Source organism: Melanerpes formicivorus, unplaced genomic scaffold (genome assembly GCF_026170545.1).
Source record: "Melanerpes formicivorus ecotype bairdi unplaced genomic scaffold, bMelFor1.0.p_v2 SCAF_11, whole genome shotgun sequence".
Taxonomy (NCBI): Eukaryota; Metazoa; Chordata; class Aves; order Piciformes; family Picidae; genus Melanerpes; species Melanerpes formicivorus.
The window spans coordinates 18,903,600-18,929,137 of NW_027142363.1; the positions used below are offsets into that span (position 1 = coordinate 18,903,600).

Genomic DNA, 25,538 nt, shown 5'->3' on the forward strand with positions numbered 1-25,538 from the left:
CTGTGGGCAAGCTGATCTAGTGGAGGTGTCCCTGCTGACTGCAGGGATGGATGACAGGTGGAGGTCCCTTCCAACCCAAACCATTCTGTGATATGCAATTATGATATAAATGCACTTCCTCCTATCACTTTCTATAGTCTCATACCCTGTAAGGTGGCTTTTGGACTACACACTTATTCTAGCAGACCACAAACATGGACAACAGCTGAAAATTAATGGACTGGAGTGGCAACTTTTGGGTAGATTTAACCACAGTATTGTGAGGCCAGAGTCTATGACAGCCAGAACAACATCTGTATTACAGAGCAGACAATAAAAATTAAATGTCTTTCAGCTTCCTCCCCACCACCAAGTGCCTGAGGTCAGGAGAAGAAAGGATTCTCTTCCACCACATTAGGTTGCATTTCAAAGAGGTCATCACCAGAAGGCAGGGAGCTCATTCAGAGCTCTCCAGCATGTGGGGAGGAAAAGACTGCAGAGTATTGCACCATCTGCACTTCCTTACTCCCACTGAATAACCATCACTGACTCCAAAGGCTGGTGGAACAACAGCACCCAGCTAAATTTGAAGTTTAGCTCAGGTAGCCTCTGCCTGCAGGCTCAGGAGCTCCTCATAAATTCAGGTCCTCGCCTTAACTAAGCTGTAGGTAAGTCTGCTCCTGGACTCCTAACCTTCTGATCCTGACCTGATATCCTGGCATGTCCTTGGATCTGCCTCACTGAGGCCTTAAATAACCTTGATCACAATCACCACAACTGCCCTGGTCACTTCTGCTGTGGGATAGGGTTCTGTGGGTGAGGCCTCTGTCCTTGCCTGCCCTGCTGCCACCCACAGCTCCTGGCTCACCCTGACTTGCAGGGCAGCCTACTCCTGCTGGTCTCTGACAGAAACAGGCTTTAGAGGATGTGGACAGGCAAGTTTGTTTCAAGCTCTTGGGAAAAAACAACAATGGAAGAAGCCAATGAGATTGGTTGGTGATGGCTAAATGTGATTTTCAATCATAGAAGGGCTCAAGTTGGAAGGGGCCTTAGAGACAGTCTACTCCAACCTCCCTACCATGGGCAGGGACACCTCTCAACTAGACTCAGCTGCTCAAGGCCTCATCCAGCCTGGCCTTGAACATCCACAGGGAGGAGGCAGCCACAGTCTCCCTGGGCAACCTATTCCAGAGTCTCACCACCCTCATGCCGAAGGACTTCTTCCTCAGTTCCAGTCTGCCTCTGCTTCCAAGTATTCCCTCTTGTCCTGTCACTAGACACCCTCAGGAAGAGTCCCTCTGCAGCCTTCCTGCAGGATCCCTTCAGGTACTGGAAGGCAGCATACTCTTTAGTTTTCTCCTGAGGATGTAGATGGATTCCCAGGCCCTCCTGAAGACAGAGATTTGAAGGTCCCACCTCCATTAGTGTGTCTTTTGCATGTCTCACCATTACAGTCATTTCCGACTACATCCCATAAAAACATAACACAGACAAAAAAAGCAAACCACCTTTTCTTCTCATGTCTCTCTGCAACACAGAGGATGCCTCTTGCCAATTAAGACACTTCTTCAAAGCATAGTCCCCCTTCTTGCTGCCTTTGGTTTACATTTCCAACTTCACCACACGCTCCTTGCAATGCCTTTTATTTAACTTGTTGTGACAGGAGCAGTAAAACAGTCACATAACCAAGGCTGAATCACTTGCAGTGTTAGCACAGAAGTAATTGTTCTCTGATTTGATTGTCATCTCTTTATTAAAGAGGTTGGTAGGAAGGAGTCTAGTCCTGAGAGTGACATATCTTGCACTGCATACCAATCAGAGAAGATTGACTGCAGGACTTACCAGTTGGACTAGAAACTTGTGCTGGGTTGATTACTGAAGTAAGCAGCTTGACTAATTTAGACCTACTGACATCTTTTTCTTACAGCCCTTTGGCCAGAAGAAGAAACAACTATGGCTTTGCTTCTTTTAAAGCCATTAAAAGAGGGAGAAGCATAGAAAAGAGTGACTACAGCTAGGATGACACCACTGCAGTCCAAGGAGTGAAAAGCTAAGAAAGACCATCAGGGGTATCAGCAATTTCTTGTATACCAACAGTAAGCATGAAATGAACACTGGGTTTGCCCTTGTATTTTTAAAACATCTTGTCAGCATCTTTAACACTACTACATGCAGGCAGAACTGTTACCAGGATAAACACTCCTGAAGAAAAGGCTTTTGTGGTGCTGGTGGATGAGAAGCTCAACAGGAGCCAGCAGTGAGCACTTGCAGCCCAGAGAGCCAAGCAGAGCCTGGGCTGCAGCAAGAGAAGTGTGGCCAGCAGGGCCAGGGAGGGGATTCTGCCCCTCTGCTCCACTCTGCTGAGACCACAGCTGGAGCTCTGTGTCCAGTTCTGGAGTCCCTATTACAAGAAGGATCTGGAGGTGCTGGAAGGTGTCCAGAGAAGGGCCATGAGGATGAGCAGAGGGCTGAAACTGCTCTGCTGTGAGGACTGACTGAGGAAGTTGGGGTTGTTCAGTTTGGAGAAGAGAACGCTCCAAGGAGACCTCCTTGTGGCCTTCCAGTATCTGAAGGGGACCTACAGGAAAGCTGGGGAGGGACATTTTTAGGGTGTCAGGGAATGATAGGACTGGGGCAGATGGAGCAAAACTGGAAGTTGGGAGATTGAGCTTGGATGTCAGGAAGAAGTTGTTCCCCATGAGGGTGGTGAGACACTGGCACAGGTTGCCCAGGGAGGTGGTGGAAGCCTCATGCCTGGAGGTTTTTGCAGCCAGGCTGGATGTGGCTGTGAGCAACCTGATCTAGTGTGAGGTGTCCCTGCCCATGGCAGGGGGGTTGGAACTAGATGATCCTTGAAGTCCCTTCCAGCCCTGACAATTCTATGATTCTAAGATACTAGCACTTCGTGCTAGTGATGGTGCTACTTTGCACCAGAAAGAGGCAAACTTGGTTCTGAAGACAGAAAAAAGGGATTATTAAAAGAAAACAAACACTTCCATAAGGGTCTGCTTGGGTTTTTGCCTTGGGAGAAAAGGAAAGGGATGCAATATAACCATAGTGAGAATGTGGGAACACAAAAGTATGCCTAATGAGGGTAAGAGACTCCAAAATGCAAGCAGTGGTAGCAAGCTAGGTGTCTGAAAATTCCCTCATCTCAGTTACTAGGTGTTACAGGGCAATACAGAAGTACAGGATCCATCTTTCCTTCCTCCAGGTGGTCTTTGTTTTCTCACCTCTCCATCCTGTGTCAATACAGAGCAGCAGCTTTTAAGAAACCATTCTCATCACGACCCCTCTCTGGGCTGAGGATGCACAGGTCCTTCATGTCTCTCATTTAAAAGAGGGATAGCCCATACTGCAGAAGAGCACCTCAGGAAGGGTTCAAAAGGATTTCTGAGCTTAACTTTTGCTAAGCAGAGAAAATAAAGTACATGCAGCACATGACTCAGAGGTCCCACTCAATTTTGTCCCCAAACAGCAAGGCAGAGCAGAGCATGGTCTCTTGAAAAGCCAGGCAGGTATGTGACAGGTCACAGTTTCAGAACCTCAAGAGGCTGACTGCAAACCAGAACCCTCAGAGCTGCCTTATTTTTTTCCCCTATTTCCCTAAATGCGCTGTGTGGTAGTTTTAGCTCTCTGCTGTTGCTCCAATTCATTAACATGCTCCAATCCACTGATCTTCCATCTCTGTCAACTGATCAGCACTGGTTTTAAAGTAATAGTTTTGGGTTTTTTCTTGTTTGACATTTTTATTGCATTTCAGGTTTTAAAAAAGGACAAAGAGCTGTTGGAGCAAGTCCAGAGGAGGCCACAAAGACGATCCAAGGGCTGGAGCACCTCTGGTATGAGGACAGGCTGAAGGAGCTGGGGGTGTTCAGCCTGGAGAAGACTCCAGGAGGACCTTAGAGCTGCCTTCCAATATTCCCCTATCTCCCAACAAAAGCTCTGCTGAAACCATACCAAGGACTTGCATGTTTCTCAAGCCTGCTTTCTGAGATTGCTGTCATCAAAAGCTATTCATGGGCTCTGACATTTTTGCTCTGCTGTCTGTGATACCATCTCAGGAGCAGTTTTCTTTCACTCTTGGTTTTTGATCTTTGCTAGCCAGGGAGAGATTAATTTTGCTTTTCTAGTTCTCCAAATAGCAGCAGCTCAGCACAGGTCTGCAGAGGAGCTATTTTGCTGGCTGCATCATTACCAAGGTTCACAAATTGTTCAATGGCTCATTCTCTAGCTGGCCCTCAAAACCAGATTTGATCCAACATTCTACCCATTTTTTTTTGTCTAATCTTTCCAAAGCAAAAGATCAAAATGCAGCACACATCAAATAAAATCCAAAACTAGGTCATTGCAGGACACAGAAGCTACTTTTGTGAGCAACTCACCACATGCAGACACCTTTCTAATAGGACACTTAAACCAAACCTTAACAGGTTTGGGCTTTTTTGTACTATTTTGGGCTCCTGTTTCATTATCATTCTGTAATTTGATTGAGCACTGGCATTTCTGATGTCACTGTGTCCTAATGCCTTGTGGGATGCTAGCCGTAAGAGCCACCAAGTTACAGGTTTTTAGTGAAACTGGGAACAAAGGACAGAAACATGGAGTGGGAAATGAAAATGAACCAGGAACCATCACCTACCTGCAGGGCTGCAGTCCCTTTTTACTTCCACCTTTCTCCTTCTCATATGAGGTAATGCCTGCAAAATAATGAGCCTGCAGTGTGCCCAGGTGGCCATGAAGGCCTGTATCAGGAACAGTACGGCCAGCAGGAGCAGGGAGGTCATCCTGCCCCTGTACACTGCACTGGTTAGGCCACACCTTGAGTCCTGTGTCCAGTTCTGGGCCCCTCAGTTTAGGAAAGATGTTGAGATACTGGAAGGTGTCCAGAGAAGGGCAAGAAAGCTGGGGAGGGGTCTGGAGCACAGCCCTGTGAGGAGAGGCTGAGGGAGCTGGGGTTGCTTAGCCTGGAGGAGGCTCAGGGGAGACCACATTGCTCTCCTGAACTCCCTGAAGGGAGGCTGTAGCCAGGTGGGGGTTGGTCTCTTCTCCCAGACAACCATCACCAGAACAAGAGGACAGAGTCTCAAGCTGCATCAGGGGAGGTTTAGACTGTATGTTAGGAAGAAATTCTTCATAGAGAGAGTGATTGGCCATTGGAATGTCCTGCCCAGGGAGGTGGTGGAGTCACCATCCCTGGAGGTGTTTAGAAGGAGACTGGATGGGGTGCTTGGTGCCATGATTTCGTTGATTAGATGGTGTTGGATGATGGGTTGGATGTGATGATCTTGAAGGTCTCTTCCAACTTGGTTTATTCTATTCTATTCTAAAATAATTGCCATAGGGGCCTGTCAGACCTTTCAATTTTTCACTCACTGGCTTATGCTGAGGCTTATCTGAAAACACTTTAAACTAAATCCGACTTCCTTGATTTGATCAGGTCCCATTGATTTCCAAGGCAATATTTACCCAAAGACAAGTGAAGGACGCAGGTTTTATTGCTTTGCTGATCTATAAGATATGACACTTAGCTATTCCCTGAGGGACACTGCAAGAATAAACCAATATATATATGGTACAAATATATAATGTATAGATCTCTGAAGATGAAGCATCAAAACTTAACCAAACCCCAGGTATCATTGATCTTGTGAAAGATCTGAAGTATAGGAACACTTTGCATAATCATTATCCACTAGCAACTGGCAAAATCAGAAATCATTTATCAATTAGCCCAGCTCCCATCCATTAAACTTTCATCTTTGTCAACTGATCAACACTGGATTCAAAGTAAGAGTTTTGGGTTTCTTTCCTGCTTGCCATTTTTGTTGTATTTCAGTTTTTAAAGAAGGACACAGAGCTGTTGGAGTGAGTCCAGAAGAGGCCACAAAGATGATCCAAGGGCTGGAACACCTCTGCTATGAGGAGAGGCTGAGGGAGCTGGGCTTGTTCAGCCTAGAGAAGAGATGGCTCCTGGAGGACCTCAGAGGTGCCTTCCAATACCTGAAGGGATCCTACAGGAAGGCTGCAGAGAGACATTTCCTGAGGGTGTCTAGAGACAGGACAAGGGGGAATGGTTCGAAGCTGAGGGAGAGCAGGGTTAGACTGAATCAAAGGAAAAAGTTCTTCAGTGTAAGGGTGGTGAGACTCTGGAACAGGCTGCCCAGGGAGGCTGTGGATACCTCCTGCCTGGGGGTGTTGAAGGCCAGGCTGGATGAGGCTTTGAGCAGCTGAGTGCAGTTGAGAGGTGTCCCTGCCCCTGGTGGGGAGGTTGGAGGAGATGAGCTCTGAGGTCCCTTCCAACCTAAGCCATTCTTGGATTCTTACCTTACTTTTAGTTATTCCTCAGTATACATTTCCCCCCCTTTTCTTGTTTATGGATCCATATTCATTCACTCATCATGCTTTGGACATGATGTTTTGGGCTGAACTTGGATTTCTCAGTAAAATTTGCACCTTCAAGCACAGTACTTTATGCAGTTACCACAAATCTATTCTGCCACTCACTCTGTTTTTAGGTTGGAGTTTCATTGTTTTGTTTGACCCTGTTTGAGTTACTTTATCATGATAAAAGGAGCTTTCTAATTAATAAGTAATGAAACAGCACACAAAGTTGACAAGCAACTACCACTTAACAAACCAGGATGAGCAATGTGAGGAACTAGTAACCAGAACAATACCAAGGGAAACTTGAATATCAAGTGCCATGTTTTAAAGAAAAAAAAAAAATTCATTTAAATCACTGGCCATACTTACAGTCAGAGAATGGTTTGGGTTGGATGGGACCTCCAAAGATCATCTACACCAAACCCCCTGCAGTCAGCAGGGACATTCTCCACTAGATCAGGTTGCTCAGAGCCTTGAAGATCTCCAGGCCTGGGGCCTCAACTACCTCCCTGGGCAACCTGCTGCAGTGTTCCAGCATCCTTATGGTGCAGAACTTGTTCCTAATATGCAATCTAATTCTGCTCTGCTCTCATTTCAAACCATTGCCCCTCATCCTATCACTGCAGGCCTTTGTAAATAGTCCCTCTCCAGCCTTCTTGTAGCCCCTTCAGGTACTGGAAAGCTGCTCTTAAGTCTGCCTGGAGCCTTCTCTTCTCTAGGCTGAACACCTCCAGCTCCCTCAGCCTGTCCTCATAGCAGAGCTGTTCCAACACCCTGATCATCTTTGTAGCCCTCCTCTGGACCTGCTCCATCAGGTCCATGTCCTTCCTGTGTCAAGGGCTCCAGAGCTGGATGCAGTACTCCAGGTGAGGTCTCCCCAGAGCAAAAGTGGCAGAATCTAAAGGAAGGTTCTGAAAGCCTGTCTGCCTAGATTCAAATCCACTGACCAACCAGATTGTTCACTGGCATTTGAGTGGTATGAAGAAAGGAGAATCTTTATATCATAATACAATGTGCCCATCAGGGTACCTTTTTTTATTTTCAGTTTCTGAAGGCAAGCTTTGAGAGTGCTACAGCAGAACTGTCTTTCTGTGTAATAAACAAGGATTTAAAACTCTATTTACTATATCTCTCATAAGGTCAAGGAGGGTGTTCTAATTGGGCCATGTTCAGATTAAATGCTCAGTAATACATTTCTATCAGTAGTCAGAATCAGATTCCCTTGAGAAAGAGAGGCAGGAAAAAACCCAAAGCAAAACTACCCACTAGAAAAACTGCTCACAAGGAGGATTCTTAATTCCTCTCTACAGCATCTGCTGCTTCTCTATGAACAGCATTTCCTATTTCTCACAGGCATGAAAACATTTTTAGAAAGGTTCTCATAAATTGCACCTCTGGGTAAAGAAGTCTCCGTCCTGGTCTAAGCTTTTATACAGTCATTAGAATATTAGAGGTTGGAAGGGACCTCCAGAGATCATCAAGTCCAATCCCCACTGCCAGAGTGGTGTCACCTAGGGCAGGTCTCACAAGAACACATCCAGAGGGGTTCTGAAAGTCTCCAGAGAAGGCAACTCCACAGCTTCTCTGGGCAGCCTATTCCAGTGCTCCATCACCCTCACCCTACCAAAGTGTCTCCTCACGTTGAGGTGGAACCTTCTGGGTTCCAGCTTGTACCTGTTGGTGCTTGTCCTATCACTGGGCACCACAAAAACAAGCCTGGCACCTTCATCCTGACATCCACCCCTCAGATATCTATAGACATTGACAAGATCCCCTCTCAGCCTTCTCTTCTCCAGACTGGAACAGCCCTCAGTCTTTCTTCATAGGAGAGATGTTCAAGTCCCTTAATCATCCTCATAGAAACTAGTGCTAGAAAGTGACTTGGCATACATTTTTCCCCACGAAGCACTAAACATCTGCTTGTTTCACCAAAGCTTTTTCTCCCTGATTTTTTTTGCCTTTCCAGATGAGCTGTATCAACCCATTCAGTATCTGCCTATCAAGAAGTGCTTCCCTCTCAGCAGTTTATTTCCCACCAATCATTTTGCTTAACTACATCGTCTCTTGGAATGTCTTTTGTGCTGCCTGAGTGAACTGAACAGTGCCTTTGGAACAGGGAATATCAGCAACTTACAGAATGATCTACATTTCTACAGCTCAAACCCTTCTCTGCATGTTTTGGAGAGCTACAACACAATGAGCTGTTCAAAACTCTAAAGAAAAAGAGCTGATTGTCATTAACTTCCTGTAAGTACATTCATGGAATGGTTTAGGTTGGAAGGGACCCCAAAGACCATCAAGTTCCAGCCCCACTGCCATTGGCAGGGACACCTTCCACTAGCCCAGGCAGCTCAAGGCTTCATCCAACCTGGCCTTCAACACCTCCTGAGAGGGGGCATCCACAGTCTCCCTGGGCAACCTGTTCCAGTTTCTCATCACCCTCACTGGAAAGAATTTCTTCCTCATCTCCAGTCTCAATCTGCCCTCCTCAAGCTTCAATCCATTCCCTCTTGTCCTATCACCACAAGCCCTTGCCAAAAGTCCCTTCTTATCTTTCTCATAAGCCCACTTCAGGTACTGGAAAGCTGCTCTAAGGTCTCCCTGAAGCCTTCTCTTCTCCAGGCTGAACATCCCCCCACTCTCTCCCTGTCCCCATAGGGGAGGTGTTCCCCTTACATATATACTATCTGTTGATCCCCATTTCTCTCTGCCTCTGTATATGCATAACTAAAATTAATCAGATCTTATACAACACTTCAAAAGGAAGTTCCTCAAGAACCTGTCTCCTTTATAGATGACAAGAAGCTCACAGCACATCAGACCAGTAATAAGAAAGGCTTACTTAGGTGTTGCAGGTGATGCAGATCTTCTGGAGATGGCAGCAGGAGAATCAGACCTTCTTAGAGGAGATCCCACACCAGATGATGAAGCAGGTGTTGAGGATCGCTTCTCTTTCTTCACCTTCTCAGTCTAGAAACACAGATCAGTTTAGCTTCCTTCATTAGAACCAACACATCCAAAATGTATTTGATTGTTTCATTAACAAGACACAATCAGATGTGTGTAACACACAAAGAAGATAAAAGCTTTTTAAGCAGCAGCTCACAATCAGGTGCAGTAGTTTTCTCACTGTACATAGACATACTTCTTCCCTGCCAGTGATGTCTTGTGTGGACATCCAGATAAGCAACACTACACCACAGCCTCTCCAGCTGTGCTTTGGAGAGGTGGTGGCACTGGGTGGGGTTCTCAAAATCATCTCCCTGCTCCTGCAGTACTACTTAAGACATGATCAGCAGTGCACCCAGAAAAGTTGCTGGATGTAACACTGTGAATCACACCAAAGACAGACACCACATTAACTCTAACTCCTACTTTTCAGTCCTCTCACTTGCATGTGATTTAGCCAGCATAAATTCTCCTACTAAACTACTACAAGAAACAGGACCTCAGGTGAATTTTACAGCCCTAGCATAGACCTGTTAAAACATGCTTTATATTGTGCAGACTTAGTGAAGGGGATGGACTTACCTTTGCTTTTCTGGAAACTACAGTGGATCAGTAATGCATTTTCTAAGCAAAGAGCATAAGAAATGCCCACAGGAGCAGGTAAACAATTGGTATAACCCAGAGGCACTGTCAACACACTAGGCTAGCTTCTGAAATATGAGAAGCTTGCTCAGTAACCAGCAGGACTGCATAGTCATCATCATCAGTAGAGAGATGCTGCTCTTTGTCATCCCCATTTTCAGAAGTTACAGGCAAGTCCACACTTCAGTGCCAGAAACCTCAGTTCCCTGAAGAGAAAGGTGCTGCTGTTCCAAATCCCAACACTCTCCACTGCTCCTCAAGAAGAAGGAAGATACTGAAGTGCTGCCACACAAGAGCAACGAAGCACGCAAGGCTTACTTCTTACTGCTGTTTCTTACAGCACTTCATTTTTAATCATGTAAAGGAGACAGGCAACCAGCAGCCACATCAGTGTGGCCAGAAAGGAAACCCAAACCACTGCAAACCCACCTGAGAACTTTCACCTGCAGCTGCCCCTTTCATGGCCTCGGCAGTGGAGGGTGAAGTGGCCTTCTTCCTGTCGGTGCTTCGGCTGGGGGAAGGCTTGTAGGGAGATTTAAGAGGACTAGCTGGGGCTACACGAGGACAGATAGGGAATACTAAAGAGTTATAGTACAACAGCAAGAGCAAAAAGGGAGCAGAAGAAGTGAAGGAGAGGAGAAAACAGCACACTTGTATGTTATCATGTTCAAAGGGAGTTTTCAAGATCACATTATAGAACACATTCAGCATGGGCAAATGTTCACTAAAAATGCTTCAACAAAAAGCAGTTTTACAGGTGGTCAGCTGTTTTAAGTTCTCTGAATTATTTCTCTCTTTCATTCTCTCCAAAACACTGCTCAGTTTTTTAAGCAGCTGCCTATGAATGTAACTTAAGCTTCCTCTGCATATGATGAGTAACAAAACAATTCATAGGTTCATAGAATGGTTTAGGTTGGGAGGGACCTTGAAAATCATCTAGTTCCAACGCCCCTGCCATGGGCAGGGACACCTTCCACTAGCCCAGGTTGCTCAAGGCCTCATCCAAACTGACCTTGAACACCTCAAGGGAGGGGACAGCCACAACCTCCCTGGGCAACCTGTGCCAGAGTCTCACTAACCTCACTCAGAAGTTCTTCCTAATCTCCAGTCCAAATCACCCCTCAATCAATTCCCTCTCTTCCTATCACTACAAGTCCTTGTAAAACATCCTTTCCCAGCATTCTTTTCCTATCACTAGTTTGGTGACTTTGGAATAAATACTGCAAGCCAGGAAAGGTGACAGAAGCTTAGGGATTTCTTTTTTGAAGCCTGAACCTGGCAAAGATTCCTAAATTCCTTAACTGGTTTTCAATATAATACTTCATTAAAAAAAACATAATAACAAAACCAAACACATAGACCCAAACCTAAACTATCTACTGCTGTAGATATTTCAGCTGCTGTTGTGGCTGACATCAGTTTGAGGGTGACACATGCACAACAGCACACAGGACAACTCTCTCTGGGTATTTCTGCATTTGCAATATGAACAGAGGATTTTAGAAATGGGGTGTTTTCCTCCTGGTGTTGTTCATACTGCCTTCAAAGATGAAGCTTTCACAGACAAAGAGACCAACAGAGGACAGGTATTTTAAATACTACAGATGCCTTATTAATAAGACAGATATTAATTGTACCCATGTGACCCTTCACTATGCTTTTGTGAGACCCCAGCATTAAATACTGCATTCAATTCTGGTGTCCCCAGCTAAGGACACTGGATTGAGTCCAGAGGAGGGCCACAAAGATGATCCAAGGGCTGAAACATCTCTGTTATAAGGACAGGCTGAGGGAGCTGAGGGTGTTCAGTCTGGAGAAGAGAAGGCTCCAGAGAAACCTTAGAGCTGCCTTCCAATACCTGAAGGGATCCTGCAGGAAGCCTGCAGCAAAACTTTTGCTGAGAGTGTCTAGAGACAGGCCAAGGGGGAATGGTTTGAAGCTGAGGCAGAGCAGGGTTAGACTGGAGCTGAGGAAGAGGTTCTTCAGTGTGAGGGCAGTAAGACTCTGGCACAGGCTGCCCAGGGAGGCTGTGGCTGACTCCTCCCTGGGGTTGCTGAAGGCCAGATTGGAAGAGGCCTTGAGCAGTTGAGTCTTGTTGAGAGGTGTCCCTGGGCATGATGGGGAGGTTGGAGCAGATGCTGCTGAAATATTTTACTTCAAGGTTGAAAAAAAAAAAAAGATGTCCAAAGTGATGAGAGATGAGAAATGAGAGATGTCCCTCAACCCTTTTCCTGGCAACTACTACCAAAAGCATCTGAGGCCACTGAGTATTGATGCCTTCTGCAAGCTGTGCTAAGGCCTGATGGTCTCCTGAGGAAATGAGTAGAGGACACTGGTTCACAGAGAGCTGTTCCCAGAATCAGCATTTCTGTTTCAGCTCAGGTCAAAAGTGGTTTGCAGGCCAAATTCTATGCTTGTCAGCCATGCCAGCATGCTGCTTTAAAGATCCTGTGGTGAAGAGAGATAAAACTCAGAGTTTACAAAAAAAGTGAGTTGGGAAGTACAATGATTCATGAAATGGTTTAGGTTGGAAGAGACCATAAAGATCATCAAGTTCCAACCCTCCTACCACGGACAGGGACACCTTCCACTAGGAGCAGGTCACTCAAGACCTCATCCAACCTGGCCTTGAACACCTCCAGGGAGGCAGCATCCATGATGTCCCTGGGTAACCTGCTCCAGTGTCTCACCACCCTCACTTTAAAGAATTTCTTCCTCATCTCCAGTCTAAATCTGCCCTCCTCAAGCCTCAATCCATTCCCTCTCATCCTATCACTACAAGCCCTTGTCAAAAGTCCCTTCCTGGCTTTCTTGTAGCCCCCTTCAGGTACTAGAAGACTGCTCTAAGGTCTCCCTGGAGAATTCTCTTCTCCAGGCTGAACAGCCCCAACTCTCCCAGCCTGTCCCCAGAGAGGAGGTTTTCCAGCCCCCTGATGATCTTGGTGGCCTCCTTTGGACTTGTTCCAGCAGCTCTATGACCCTCTTCTGCTGGGGGCACCAGAACTGGAGACAGGGCTGCAGCTGGATTCTCATGAGAACAGAGGGCCAGAATCCCCTCTCTGTGCTGCTGCACTCACTGCCTGAGGTGCAGCCCAGCACACAGCTGCCTGCTGGGTTGCCAGTGACCATTGCTGGCTCATGTTGAGTTTTTCCCATCAACTGACACCCCCAAGTCCTTCTCAGGAAGATGATGTGCCTATTGATTTCTTCTATAGTAAATACAATGTGGAACAACATCTGCAGGCAGCCCCAGCAATCCACCTCCAAATTTCAAGCAGAATATACTAATGTCATTTTGAGTTGGCTTTTGTTCAGTCTTAGCAGTAGTTGATCCCCAAGCAGTAAGCAAACTGGGAATTTTCTCATGGGCCAAGAGACAACATTTCTCCTTCCAAGAGACACTGTTTTTAATGCAGGAACGAGGCAAGTAACTTTAGAGGCATTCAACATCAATGTCTCCATGAACTGCAACAAACAAAGGAGGCTTTGCCATGAACTTTTAAATAGCTTTGTATTAAAAGCACAGATGCCTGAGCCTATTTCAACCATGGCACGTTAAAATACTGATAAAGATGACCACTTTTTAATCATCTATCTAATTTTATCCTGGAGAAGTGTTTCCTTTTACCAACAGGCATTTGGGTGTGGGGGGTCTGGGCTGTTTTGTTACTTGCTTAAGAATTAGGAGGAGTAGAAACATTAACTTTTAATGATGCCTGCAAAAGAAGGTGTGGGTTACTGGACTGCCATTTCCAGACAGGAACAGGAACTATCATCCTGAATTTTTAGTTTCTTAAGGATCTGTAATTTTTGCAACTGACAGAGAATCACAGAATCATTAGGGCTGGAAAAGACCTCCAAGATCAGCACGTCCAACCATCAACCCAACAGCACCATGCCCACTAAACCATGTTGCAAAGTGCCACATCTACACCTCCAGGGATGGTGTTCACCACCTCCCTGGGCAGCCTGTTCCAACGCCTGACTACTCTTTGAGGAGAGAATTTTTTTCCTAATAGCCAATCTAAAGCTCCCTTGCTGCAACCTGAGGCCATTGTCTCTTCAGCACTGCCTCTGCTTTCTCCTGAAGTATCATTTTACGGCTACATACATAGACATATACACACACACATAAAAATACACCTACAGCAACCCAGGTGAAGGAAAAAGTAATTTAACAGCAAAGAACTGCAACCCTACTGAAATAATTAAGGCTTGAATAGTGCACTGGGATTTCTGTTCTACATACTGCCTGGATATGAAAGGGGATGACATGAATAGATCAAATAAAGCCTCTGAGAGGTGTCACACAGTGGTATTAAAAAGAAAAAACAAAAACCTCCACAGAATGTTAGGGGTTGGAAGGGACCTCAAAAGATCATCCAGTCCAATGCCCTTGCCAGAGCAGGAGCACCTAGAGCAGCTCACACAGCAATGCATGCAGGCAGGTTTTGAATGTCTCACAAGGAGGCTCCACAACCTCTCTAGGCAGCCTGTTCCAGCGCTCCGGCACCTTCACACTGAAAAAGTTTTCCTTCTGTTCCTGTGGCACCTCCTCTGCTTCAGCTGGCACCCAGTGGACATCCCTGAGCAGAGCCTGGTGCCATCCTCCCCACACTGCCCTGCACATCTTTGTAAGCATGCATGAGGTCACCTCTCAGGCTCCTCTGCTCCAAGCTAAAGGGACCCAACCCAATCAGCCCTTCCTCCTAAAGGAGATGTTCCACTCCATCATCTTTGTAGCTCTCTCAAGAAGGTCTCTGAGGTCCTTCTTGAACTGAGGGGCCCAGAACTGGACATGACATTCCAGATGCAGCTTCACCAGGGCACAGTAGGGTTTCTTAAATGAATATGTTCCACTTTAGATTGGGTTAGGTTTTAGTAATGCTGTTAATACCAGTTTTTGTCTGCTTGGTTGGGAGTTTTGTTTGTTTGTTGTGTTTTTTGTTTTTTAATAAAATATGTTCTCCTTAAAAACATTAAGAACAAGACCTGGAGCACTGTGTCCAGTTCTGGAGCTCATATTACAGGAAGGATCTGGAGGTGCTGGAAGGTGTCCAGAGAAGGGCCACGAGAATGAGCAGAGGGCTGGAGCTGCTCTCCTATGAGGACAGACTGAGGAAGTTGGGCTTGTTCAGTCTGGAGATAAGGCTCCCAAGAGACCTAATTGTGGCCTTCCAGTATCTGAAGGGGGCTACAAGAAAGCTGAGGAGGGACTTTTGAGGGTGTCAGGGAGTGATAGGACTGGGGGGAATGAAAAAAACTAGAAATGGGTAGATTCAAATTGGATGTCAAGAAGTTCTTCCCCATGAGGGTGGTGAGACGCTGGCACAGGTTGCCCAGGGAAGTGGGAGGTTTTTGCAGCCAGGCTGGATGTGGCTGTGAGCCACCTGGTGTAGTGAGAGATGTCCCTGCCCACGGCAGGGGTGTTGGAACTGGCGGCTCCTTGAGGTCCCTTCCAACCCTGACAATTCTATGATTTTTTCCAAACACACTTCCATCATGAACAACTTCATTCCTACTTTTACTATCAAGTAAACTGACATTTCTTTCAACATCTGTTCAAAGCCAACCAAAACCATCTGTAATTCACTTGTTTGTTTGTTTGGGATTTTTTTTACCTGGATTATTGTACTGCTCAGAAAGCATTAATGTACTTCTGCTTCTGGCTAAAGATGACTGTGTGGGAGTCAGCAGCCGAGAAACAAGAAAGTTTTCCATGGGACTAAGATGCATGCGGTGAGCTGAAGGATGGGAGCAAATGAAATCAAATTTAAAATGCCAAGAAGCAAACCAATGTCACATTACAAGAACTGAAAGAAAACAATGAAATGATTACATGAAAAGAAAAACAACACAAAACAGCCCCAACACTTTTAAGAGTTGAACTATTCCAAGATGTTTTTCAGAGGGAATGAAAATCAGGTTTCTAGTTTCTCCACCATTTTCATGTCCAGTAAGTATAGGAAGGTTATGACTGTGCTGCATTTTGCCCTTAATCAGAGGCATGCTCCAAATATAGCAAAGGTAGGGCTGTGCTGCACTTTGCTCTTAATCAGAAGCATGGTTCCACTCTGCGTAATGCTTGTTTTCATGACTCAGCATAAGGGAAAAAAAAAGAAGCAGCTTTGCCTTCAGTAGGAAAGGTGAAACATTTGGTTGTAACAGCACAGCTGCTCACTAATGTGCCAACCATACTGAGACTGCATTTAAAATCTGCTGTCTCATCATGTTATGTAAGTCTTATTTATACAATATACCTGCATTCCTTCCTAACTCCATAACCATCACCTAGGGAAGTTATTCATAGATGCTCCTATTACACATACATAGAGCCATCTACCATCATAATGTCAGAGGTGTTGAGTTTTCATCAATTCAGAAATGAAAGCCAATTCACCTTTTCAGTCTGGAAACAAGCCTTCCCTGCTACTTATTTCAGTCAAGAAACTCTTTTACTCATTAGTTTCAAAAAAAGGGTAGAGGAGAACAAAAGGGACACAACAAAGCCAAAGAGTTCACAGTGGGATAAACCCTTTGGTCCTCTCTTGCAGTGTTTAGTAACCACTAATCCCACAAGATGATCATCTTTTGCTGAGCTTCTCATGGATCAGAGCCTCAAATCAAATTAAAGGGCTCTACAACTAAGGTTCTCAGATTGAAGTCTCCCAGGTGGCTCATGGGACGTACTTCTGCCCAGGGTACAGCCCAAGTCTATGGTAGAGCCACATGTTCAGCTTACTTGGATTTCATTATTTAGCTAGAAGATCACAAGCAGCACAGTTTTAGACAAGTGCTGCAGTGTCACTGTGTACTTACAACCCTGTTTGCTGGAGTATCAAAAGCTGAGAAAGAATCAGTAATAAAAACCCCATGGCATTTGGGGGAGGGGGATCTCCAGCACAGCAGCAGAGTCTTGGGACTTGCATTAACTTACTGAGTTATTTTGACTAAGAGACATAAGGAAGTTACATAGCTACATGGAGAAGAAGTGCTTTAAGCAGAAGAAGAGCTTAGGCTGGTAGGAGAGCAGCATAGTCACTTGCCTCTGTCAGGGGAATGCGTTATAGCCGCTGTGGAGGAGGAGAGGCGCTTACTGATGGGCGAGTCCATTTGCTTTGGCAGATTCATTGTAGAGGCTGAAAGTTTGTCACATGCTGCAGAGAGATGCATTGAAGATATTTGTATTCATCATCAGAGCCTTGATTAACTCCCTAAATTAACCTTGCATTTGTACTTGTTGGCCCTTGCCACTCATCATAGCACTGAATAAGGCAATGCCAGGGGCCAGCGTTTTCTGAGATGTGCTTTGGGGTGCAACTTTCCTGCTTGTGCATTTTATTGAATTCCAGTTTTACAGCAGCCTGTCTTTTACACAGCCACAGGCAAATCATTAGCTATCAGGTCTGTATGAGCTGCAGCCATTCTGACATGAGATATTCAGTAACACCACAAGCAGAAAGTTAAAGGAAAGAAACTGCATACGTAAGACTGAACTCCTTATCTCTGTTCCCTTCCTCCCCTATTTTCAGTCTGGAGTGGACCTCAGGTATTAGACTAATAAGAAAAATGAAATAAAAATTTATGAGTTCACATGATGAGAACTCACTCCTTCCTTCAGTGAATAATCTGGCATCAGCCATTTGGCTTTCTTTTTCTTGGCTTAAGAGTAACAAGGCAGGGAGAGAGAGAAGGGGAGAAAGAGAGAGAAGGGGAGAAAGAGAGAGAAGGGGAGAAAGAGAGAGAAGGGGAGAAAGAGAGAGAAGGGGAGAAAGAGAGAGAAGGGGAGAAAGAGAGAGAAGGGGAGAAAGAGAGAGAAGGGGAGAAAGAGAGAGAAGGGGAGAAAGAGAGAGAAGGGGAGAAAGAGAGAGAAGGGGAGAAAGAGAGAGAAGGGGAGAAAGAGAGAGAAGGGGAGAAAGAGAGAGAAGGGGAGAAAGAGAGAGAAGGGGAGAAAGAGAGAGAAGGGGAGAAAGAGAGAGAAGGGGAGAAAGAGAGAGAAGGGGAGAAAGAGAGAGAAGGGGAGAAAGAGAGAGAAGGGGAGAAAGAGAGAGAAGGGGAGAAAGAGAGAGAAGGGGAGAAAGAGAGAGAAGGGGAGAAAGAGAGAGAAGGGGAGAAAGAGAGAGAAGGGGAGAAAGAGAGAGAAGGGGAGAAAGAGAGAGAAGGGGAGAAAGAGAGAGAAGGGGAGAAAGAGAGAGAAGGGGAGAAAGAGAGAGAAGGGGAGAAAGAGAGAGAAGGGGAGAAAGAGAGAGAAGGGGAGAAAGAGAGAGAAGGGGAGAAAGAGAGAGAAGGGGAGAAAGAGAGAGAAGGGGAGAAAGAGAGAGAAGGGGAGAAAGAGAGAGAAGGGGAGAAAGAGAGAGAAGGGGAGAAAGAGAGAGAAGGGGAGAAAGAGAGAGAAGGGGAGAAAGAGAGAGAAGGGGAGAAAGAGAGAGAAGGGGAGAAAGAGAGAGAAGGGGAGAAAGAGAGAGAAGGGGAGAAAGAGAGAGAAGGGGAGAAAGAGAGAGAAGGGGAGAAAGAGAGAGAAGGGGAGAAAGAGAGAGAAGGGGAGAAAGAGAGAGAAGGGGAGAAAGAGAGAGAAGGGGAGAAAGAGAGAGAAGGGGAGAAAGAGAGAGAAGGGGAGAAAGAGAGAGAAGGGGAGAAAGAGAGAGAAGGGGAGAAAGAGAGAGAAGGGGAGAAAGAGAGAGAAGGGGAGAAAGAGAGAGAAGGGGAGAAAGAGAGAGAAGGGGAGAAAGAGAGAGAAGGGGAGAAAGAGAGAGAAGGGGAGAAAGAGAGAGAAGGGGAGAAAGAGAGAGAAGGGGAGAAAGAGAGAGAAGGGGAGAAAGAGAGAGAAGGGGAGAAAGAGAGAGAAGGGGAGAAAGAGAGATGCAGCAAGTTTTTCTGTTGTCCTACCCCAGATGCTTTCATTTTTGTCCTGCACTACTGTTTGACAAAGTCTGTTTGAGCATACCACCTGACTTGCCATTTATTCTATGACAGGAAAAAAAATGTAATTCAGGTATTAAATGACAAATACCACTACAGTGTACCAGTATTGAATGATCACTGCATGGGTTGCTGAAGCTAAAAGCATAGATGCCTTGCACCTTTACATTTTACTTCATTCAAAATCAAGGTATTTTCAGCTAGGCAAATATAGTTGCCCAAAATTTTGCAGCCCTTCAGTCACTACATTCCCTATAACATACTGTGGCCGTTTGAGGCTGTGCCTTTAAGAAAGGGACAGTGCTGGGACACTCTGGCTGAAGCCCATTGCAGGCCCAGCTAGGCCTTCTCTCTCAACCCACCACACATGCATTGAAATGCTGCCTCAGTGGGGTCTTCAAGATTTGCCTCCATCTACTACAGTAGGATTCTCTGTGTTTGCTTTTAAAATACAAGCAGGTATAATGGTGGTACCCTGCAGAACATCTGCTGCACATCCAAATCTCTTTGTAGATGAGCAACAATCAGTACAAAAAAATATCCAATCTGTTTGCACAGAACTAACAATTCTGTGGGACCATGGGCAGGACAAGATGTCCTGTGCATTCTCTGCAGAAGCAATATCCAAGCCAAGCTCCTCCTTTGGGAGAGAGAAAGAACTCAGTTCTTAAGAGCACAGGTAGAGTTTTCAAAAGGCCAAATACATTTGCAATCAAAATCAGAAATGCTGCATGGAATTGTGGAGGACTCATCTACTTCACAGCCCTTTTCTGGGAAGAATAACTTAAAGAAAACCAAAACCCAGAAGCAAATAAACAAGCAATAAACAAAACCCAAACAAACCTAAAAACAACATAAAAGAAAACAAATATCAATTAAAACAAATACATACAACAATATAAAATAAATATAAATAAATTGAGAAAGAAAACAATATAAAATAAATTTAAATAATACATTTAAAACATCAATAAAACAATATGAAGGAAAACAAAACACAGTTGCCTAGACAAAGTCAGGCACTTCAGTTTGTTACCAGCTGGGCCAAAAGCCACTTCAGGCGGTTGAAAACACAGCATGGCTGCTTAGACTGAATTAGCTTGCACTTAAATACTGCAGGAAAAGTCCTTTGTGATGGAAAAAAACCACCACAAAAGGACTGTTCGGATGAAACAAGGTCTCCACAATACATTTTCTCTCAGTGAAGCTTCTTTTCAACAGCATCTGCACCTGTGCATGCCCCTTACATCTGTCAAACGTGTGTGCAGTTATATTTACACACAGACACACAAACACAGAGCACAGGCAGAATTAACAGAGATGAGAATCTGAGTGGGAAAAGTCTACAGTGAGTGAGAAAATCACCATGAAATGCCTCTAAGTGTGCTGGAATGAGAGGCATGCATTGCTCCACCATGGCAAAATTAAAAGGGAAATTAAAAAGACATTTGGTCCACATCTCCAAGGGTAATGCTGTAGAGAACTAGACTGAAATAATAAGGGGGGCGAAAAAACCAAACTAAACCACAGTGGTTAGGAAGGAGGAGCTCAGTGGATGGATTACAGTGATTAGAACAGTTAGAAATGAGACAAGATGGGACTGTGGATTCTCTGAAATACCATTGAAGGAATCAGCAGGAGCAGTAGAGGTCACAGGGTCTGGAGGAAGGGTGTTGGCAGCTAAACCTAGAACAGGGGGTGGGGTATTTTCTGATTCACCTACACGGCAGAGAAATCAGAGCAAAAAAAGAGGTGAAAGAAATTACTGAGTAAATTGAGGGAGCTAGAATCAAGCACCAACTGCCTCAAAGACAAACTGGCTTCCTTCTCAAAGCATAAAATACTTCTTTTATTATCAGATATATTTCATTTCCTGGCTGCTTCTTTTTTGATGGCACACTACAAAAATCATGATGTGAAAGAGTTTGCCTTTTCAGACAAAGTCTATTTAAAAGACAGCAACTGTCAGATTTTCACCACCACCCAAACATGAATCCTTTTCTCCCCCCCCCATAACATCAGTTTAGAGAAACCTGAGACATTTGACTAAATGATGATTTAAAAGCAGAAAACATGCATCTCTCAGAAACATAAAAGCAGAACATGACTCTTTATGTAATTCAAAGGATTTCTTCTGAAGCCAAATCAAAAAGGGCAGCAACAAAAAAGTATGTGAGGAGAAAAAAAAAACCCAGAAAACAAATCCACCAAGCTCTTTTAAACTGCACATGCTGCATAGCAATCTAGAATTTCCCCTTGGGTTTTTAGAAGCACCAAACAAAACCAGATCATCTTTAGAGAGGTTTAGACAACACTCAGCCCTTTGGTGAATACTCAATTTGCTAACTGTGTGCGTGGGATGAAAACGCAGAGGGAAAAGAATACAGAGAGAGAGAGAGAGCATCAATTTTAGTTTTAGCATCCTCCAAACAGATTCTGGTTACTGTTAACATCATCTGTGCTCCTCAAGTTAGGAGTGACCTTTCTGCCTAGAAAGTATTAAAGAGAGGAAGCCTGGCAAGCAATTACAAAGCACCGATTCACGCCCTAAGGCAGTAGCCCCATCAGTACCACCCTAAGCAGAAAATGCATCATCCTCACTATCTCCACAACCTCATGCATTTTGCACTTGGGAGATCTGCAATGCAGGCAGCCTGTTTCACTTACCATCTCTCCCTCCTGAGCCTGCAGCCAGTGCTCCTCCCCACGACCATCGCTTCTGCTTCTGTTCCAGCTGCTGGCTGCGTTCAAAGGACCGACGCATCATGGCTTCTAAACGTTCCTGGTGATATTGAGACAAAACCAGAAACCAACTCTGAATTAGTTGATTTTTTGGTGGGTTTTTTTCCCCTCCCTCCTTCTGAAACCACGCTCAGAAACAAATATCTAACTCAAATCACCACTCCCCTGTTGCTCCTTGCGAGATGATTACAAGAGCTTGTTTGCAATAAAAGAGAAAAAAGAGTGAGTAAAGAAGGCATCGGCGTGCTACCTACCCCTAGATGTCTGTGTCCTTTGTCTGCAAGCCACTGAGGTCACCACAGAGGCCTAAGTAAATAACACAGGTTGCATCACTGCCTAGCATCTGCTCCTGCTGGTGAGGCTGCTGCTGTGCTCTGGACTTAATTTGTATAAGAATAATGCTCGGCAAGCATTAACTCTTTCTTGTCAAGGCAGCCCTCAGGTTTTTTTTCTTTCCCTCTCCACTATCCCTTTCTGAGCACAGCTCAATTGCTGCAATGCCAGTGGCTCCTCCTAGCCACGCAGATAAATGAGCACTTCAGACCCAAAGTAGGTTACTTTGCAGGATGCTCCATATATTTATTTATTTTCACTACCCCTCCCTCCTTTCTCCCACTATGTTCTTTACAGGCTAAGTATTTAAGAGCTTATGATTTCTTTGGTTTTTTCTCCCCTGTGTATTTTTTTTAGGGCATGCCCAGATCATGCTGTTCTGAGATTATTTTTTCCCCCCCTCCACACCCACCTTCCTCTATGGCTTGATGAGTCAGGATTTTCAGATGGGGAAGAAAAGGGAGGAGACTTCTTTCCCTCCCCAAATTCTGCGCTAACTTACAGTTCTGTATGGTCACTTTATTACCCTCTCCACCACCTCTTCTTACTCAGAGACCTCCAACTCAATTTTCTTCCCACCTCCACCCTCTGTTAGTTTCTCAGTGGTTTACTGGGACAATGATCTCTGCAATTTTTCCTCTTCCTCCTTTCAGGCAGATAAAACCTGGTGCTTCTCCAGCCACCAACCCATCAACCACCACCCTCTTCCTTTCCTTCTGACATTCACATCTGGCAACCTCTTTATCCTTACATTTCTGCAGCCCAATCCCTCCTGTGAAAGATGAACCCTCTCTTGCTGCCTCCATCTCCTGCCACAATGGATTTTAGCCTTTGGATCCTTGTGGTCATTTTGATCCTATTGATTACTACCTTTGCTACATCATTCTGGTCTAGTATGGAACTCCTGCTCTATGCACTCCAAACTCTTGATCCTGTAAGGCTTCTGTGATTACATCATAGCCCTTTTTAGTTCTATTAATCCCCTGCTGTTCTCCAGTATCTTTTGGGTAGCTTAGATCAACTGTGCAAAAACCTCTTCTGCACCACTCAGCCACATGACTTTCTGCCACTGATTCATGACTTTGGCCTAGGTTTCCTATCCCCTTCCCTAAGGTATTTACCCTCCATTTTCAGAACCTGTTCAAGGAGGTCTCCCTCACTGATACTGAGTCTGCTGTTTCTGATAGGTCTCCTCTAGCAGATCAGACCCCAACATCAGGCACCTGCAGTAACTACCTTGACTGGAACTTTAATGCACACACCTCTACCCTTCATGTTACCTTCCTGGGCCTCTGTCTGTGGTCACTGGCTTTCTACAATGCTAAATGCACTCTCATCAACATCTGCTCATCTGCAATATACCTGTCTCTCTTCCACGTCTTTGAAGAATCTCTCCTAGTACCAGGACTTCCATTTATTTGTTTCTGACCTCGGTTTTCCCACCTCATCCAAGCCTGCTACCAATTATCCACCAATTTCAGCAGCAAGCCACTACCTTTTCATCTTTAAGTTCTCTTAGTTTCATTACCCATCACTGATAGCAAAAAGAATTCCATTCTATCACCCTCTACACAGAGGGTGATAAAAGCCAGTTCTCACACACCCTTTCTGCTGTTCTCAGCTCTCCTGTCCCTGTTGCTTTTGGCCAGGGGACCCACCCTGCTGTTACAATTTCATCTTCCTGGTCATGGCAGTAGATCTTTCATGCGGTCACGTGGTTTAGCTCTCACTTCAGCTTTGTCTCCCCTTCGATGTCTTTAGCTCAGGGTCTGTCATGCAAAGCCCACTGAAAGCAGGCAGCTGCTTCCCCGCCCTCCCTCTCTCTATTTTTGTCTCCCTTCTGTCTAGTCAGTGCCATCAGTGTCCAGGCAGCAAATGTGTGCCCTGCCTCTTTCCTCCTCCTCCCTGCAGAGCAAAGGCAAGAAGAATCACAAAGCTCAAGCACAGCCTCTTCTGCAACGGCACGTGAAAGCCCCACGGTTTTCAATACCCTCTCTCACTTCTTGTTTGCACTTTGGGTGTGAAAATAAAGCAATATTCCAGCCTCTATAATCCAAAGTCACTCCCCTCAGGTTTAGTATGCTACAATTTAATTTGTCTCAATACTTGAAAACGCAATTTTCACATTTGAAACTTGTGTGAGGCATCCACCTTTCACACTTTTTGCTTGTAAACCTTCCACCTCCCAACACGATTTTAATTCTGTTTGAATCCCTTTCTTGTACCTTAAGTCTTTCCAATCCACAGCTCCTATTTTGCCACCAGTTCTCTGCAGCCTGCTGATTTATTTTCATTCTTTTCTCCTACTGTGCATTTTGATTCAATACACCTTGCTAAGAATTTACCTGAGGGGAAATCACCCTCACATTTCTTTCTCATTGAAACAGACACTTGGATAGAATCTTTCTTTCGGGATCTAATGAATATTGTCACACATCAATCAAAAAAAGCTAAGATGAAAGCAGTCAGGGTTTCAATGATTTCAGGTGATTTCTTGGATTTTTTTGTTTTAATGCTGCTTGGAGCAAGGAGCAGCAATATTTGGTAGTCTGTAAACCACAGAATACGCTTCTACCACCTACCGTGAGAGCACTGGTTTAAGAAAAAAGTGCAAGATGGGCTAGATTAAAGACATGAAATTAATTTTCACCCATATTTGAAAGCTCATCCTACCTACAATCTGAGGTTGAAATCTTCAATTACATGCTGTGGAGGGGATCATTAATTTTCATTTGCAAAGAGCCTTTCATTAAAGCTCTAAAGAGCATAATTATGAACCCCCCTGAAACCCTGCAGATATAACTTAGATAAAGAACAATAAGAAGGCCTTTTTTTACCTCCCACCCACAAATAAAGAAGTTGTTTAGCATTTTCAAATCAGAACAAAACTGAAGAGTCCAAGAAAAGAGTGGCACACATGGAAGCGTAGCATGAACAACTCATACACTCAGAATTCGGTTTGTGATGAAAGCTAAAGACAAAGAAATCCTTTATCTTTTCTCTCTGAGCTGGAGAGATATGGATTTGATGGGTGGACTGTCCAGCAGCCAAGGAATTGGTTGGATGATCACATCCAAAGGGTAGTGGTCAATAGCTTGATGTCTAAATGGAGATAGGTGACAAGTGGTGTCCCTCAAGGGCATGTATTGGGACCTGTATCTCCATCAGTGATATAGACAGAAAGATTGAGGGCACCCACAGCAAGTTTGCTGATGGCACCAAGCTGAGTGGTGCAGTTGAAAAGACTGAAGGACAGGATGGGTGCAATCCAGAGGGACCTGGACAAGTTGGAGAGGTTGTCTTATTGAACCTCCTGAGATTCTCCTCAGCCAAAGGGTAAGGTCCTACACCTAAGTCAGGACAATTCTAGATATCAACACAGGCTGTGGGGGATGATGAAATTGAGAGCAGTCCTGCAGAAAAGGACTTGGGGGTGCTGGTGGATGAGGAGCTGGACATGAGCCAACAGTGTGTGCTTGCAGCCCAGAAGGCCAATGGCATCCTGGGCTGCACCAAAACAAGCATGGCCAGCAGGCTGAGGGTAGTGACTGCACCTGTCTGCTCTGCTCAGCTGAGACCTCACCTGC

General features: G+C 45.0%; 1 protein-coding gene across 9 annotated transcripts in view; it reads right to left on the reverse strand.

The window, feature by feature from the left end:
• MAP7D2 (MAP7 domain containing 2) overlaps window positions 1–25,538 on the reverse strand; it is a 96,326-nt gene that overhangs the window by 16,779 nt on the left and 54,009 nt on the right. For 2 of the 9 annotated variants that reach the window (XM_068144752.1, XM_068144753.1), the window contains exons 4-9: window positions 21,544–21,658; window positions 20,497–20,595; window positions 17,004–17,114; window positions 15,579–15,701; window positions 10,387–10,535; window positions 9,209–9,336 (exon numbers count right to left, since the gene is read on the reverse strand). In XM_068144752.1, the coding sequence (XP_068000853.1) occupies window positions 9,209–9,336; window positions 10,387–10,535; window positions 15,579–15,701; window positions 17,004–17,114; window positions 20,497–20,595; window positions 21,544–21,658 (725 nt within the window). Of the gene's footprint in view, window positions 1–9,208; window positions 9,337–10,386; window positions 10,536–15,578; window positions 15,702–17,003; window positions 17,115–20,496; window positions 20,596–21,543; window positions 21,659–21,872; window positions 22,361–25,538 lie in introns of those variants that run through there. The other 7 variants (XM_068144761.1, XM_068144754.1, XM_068144757.1 and 4 more) reach the window with 7 other exon arrangements.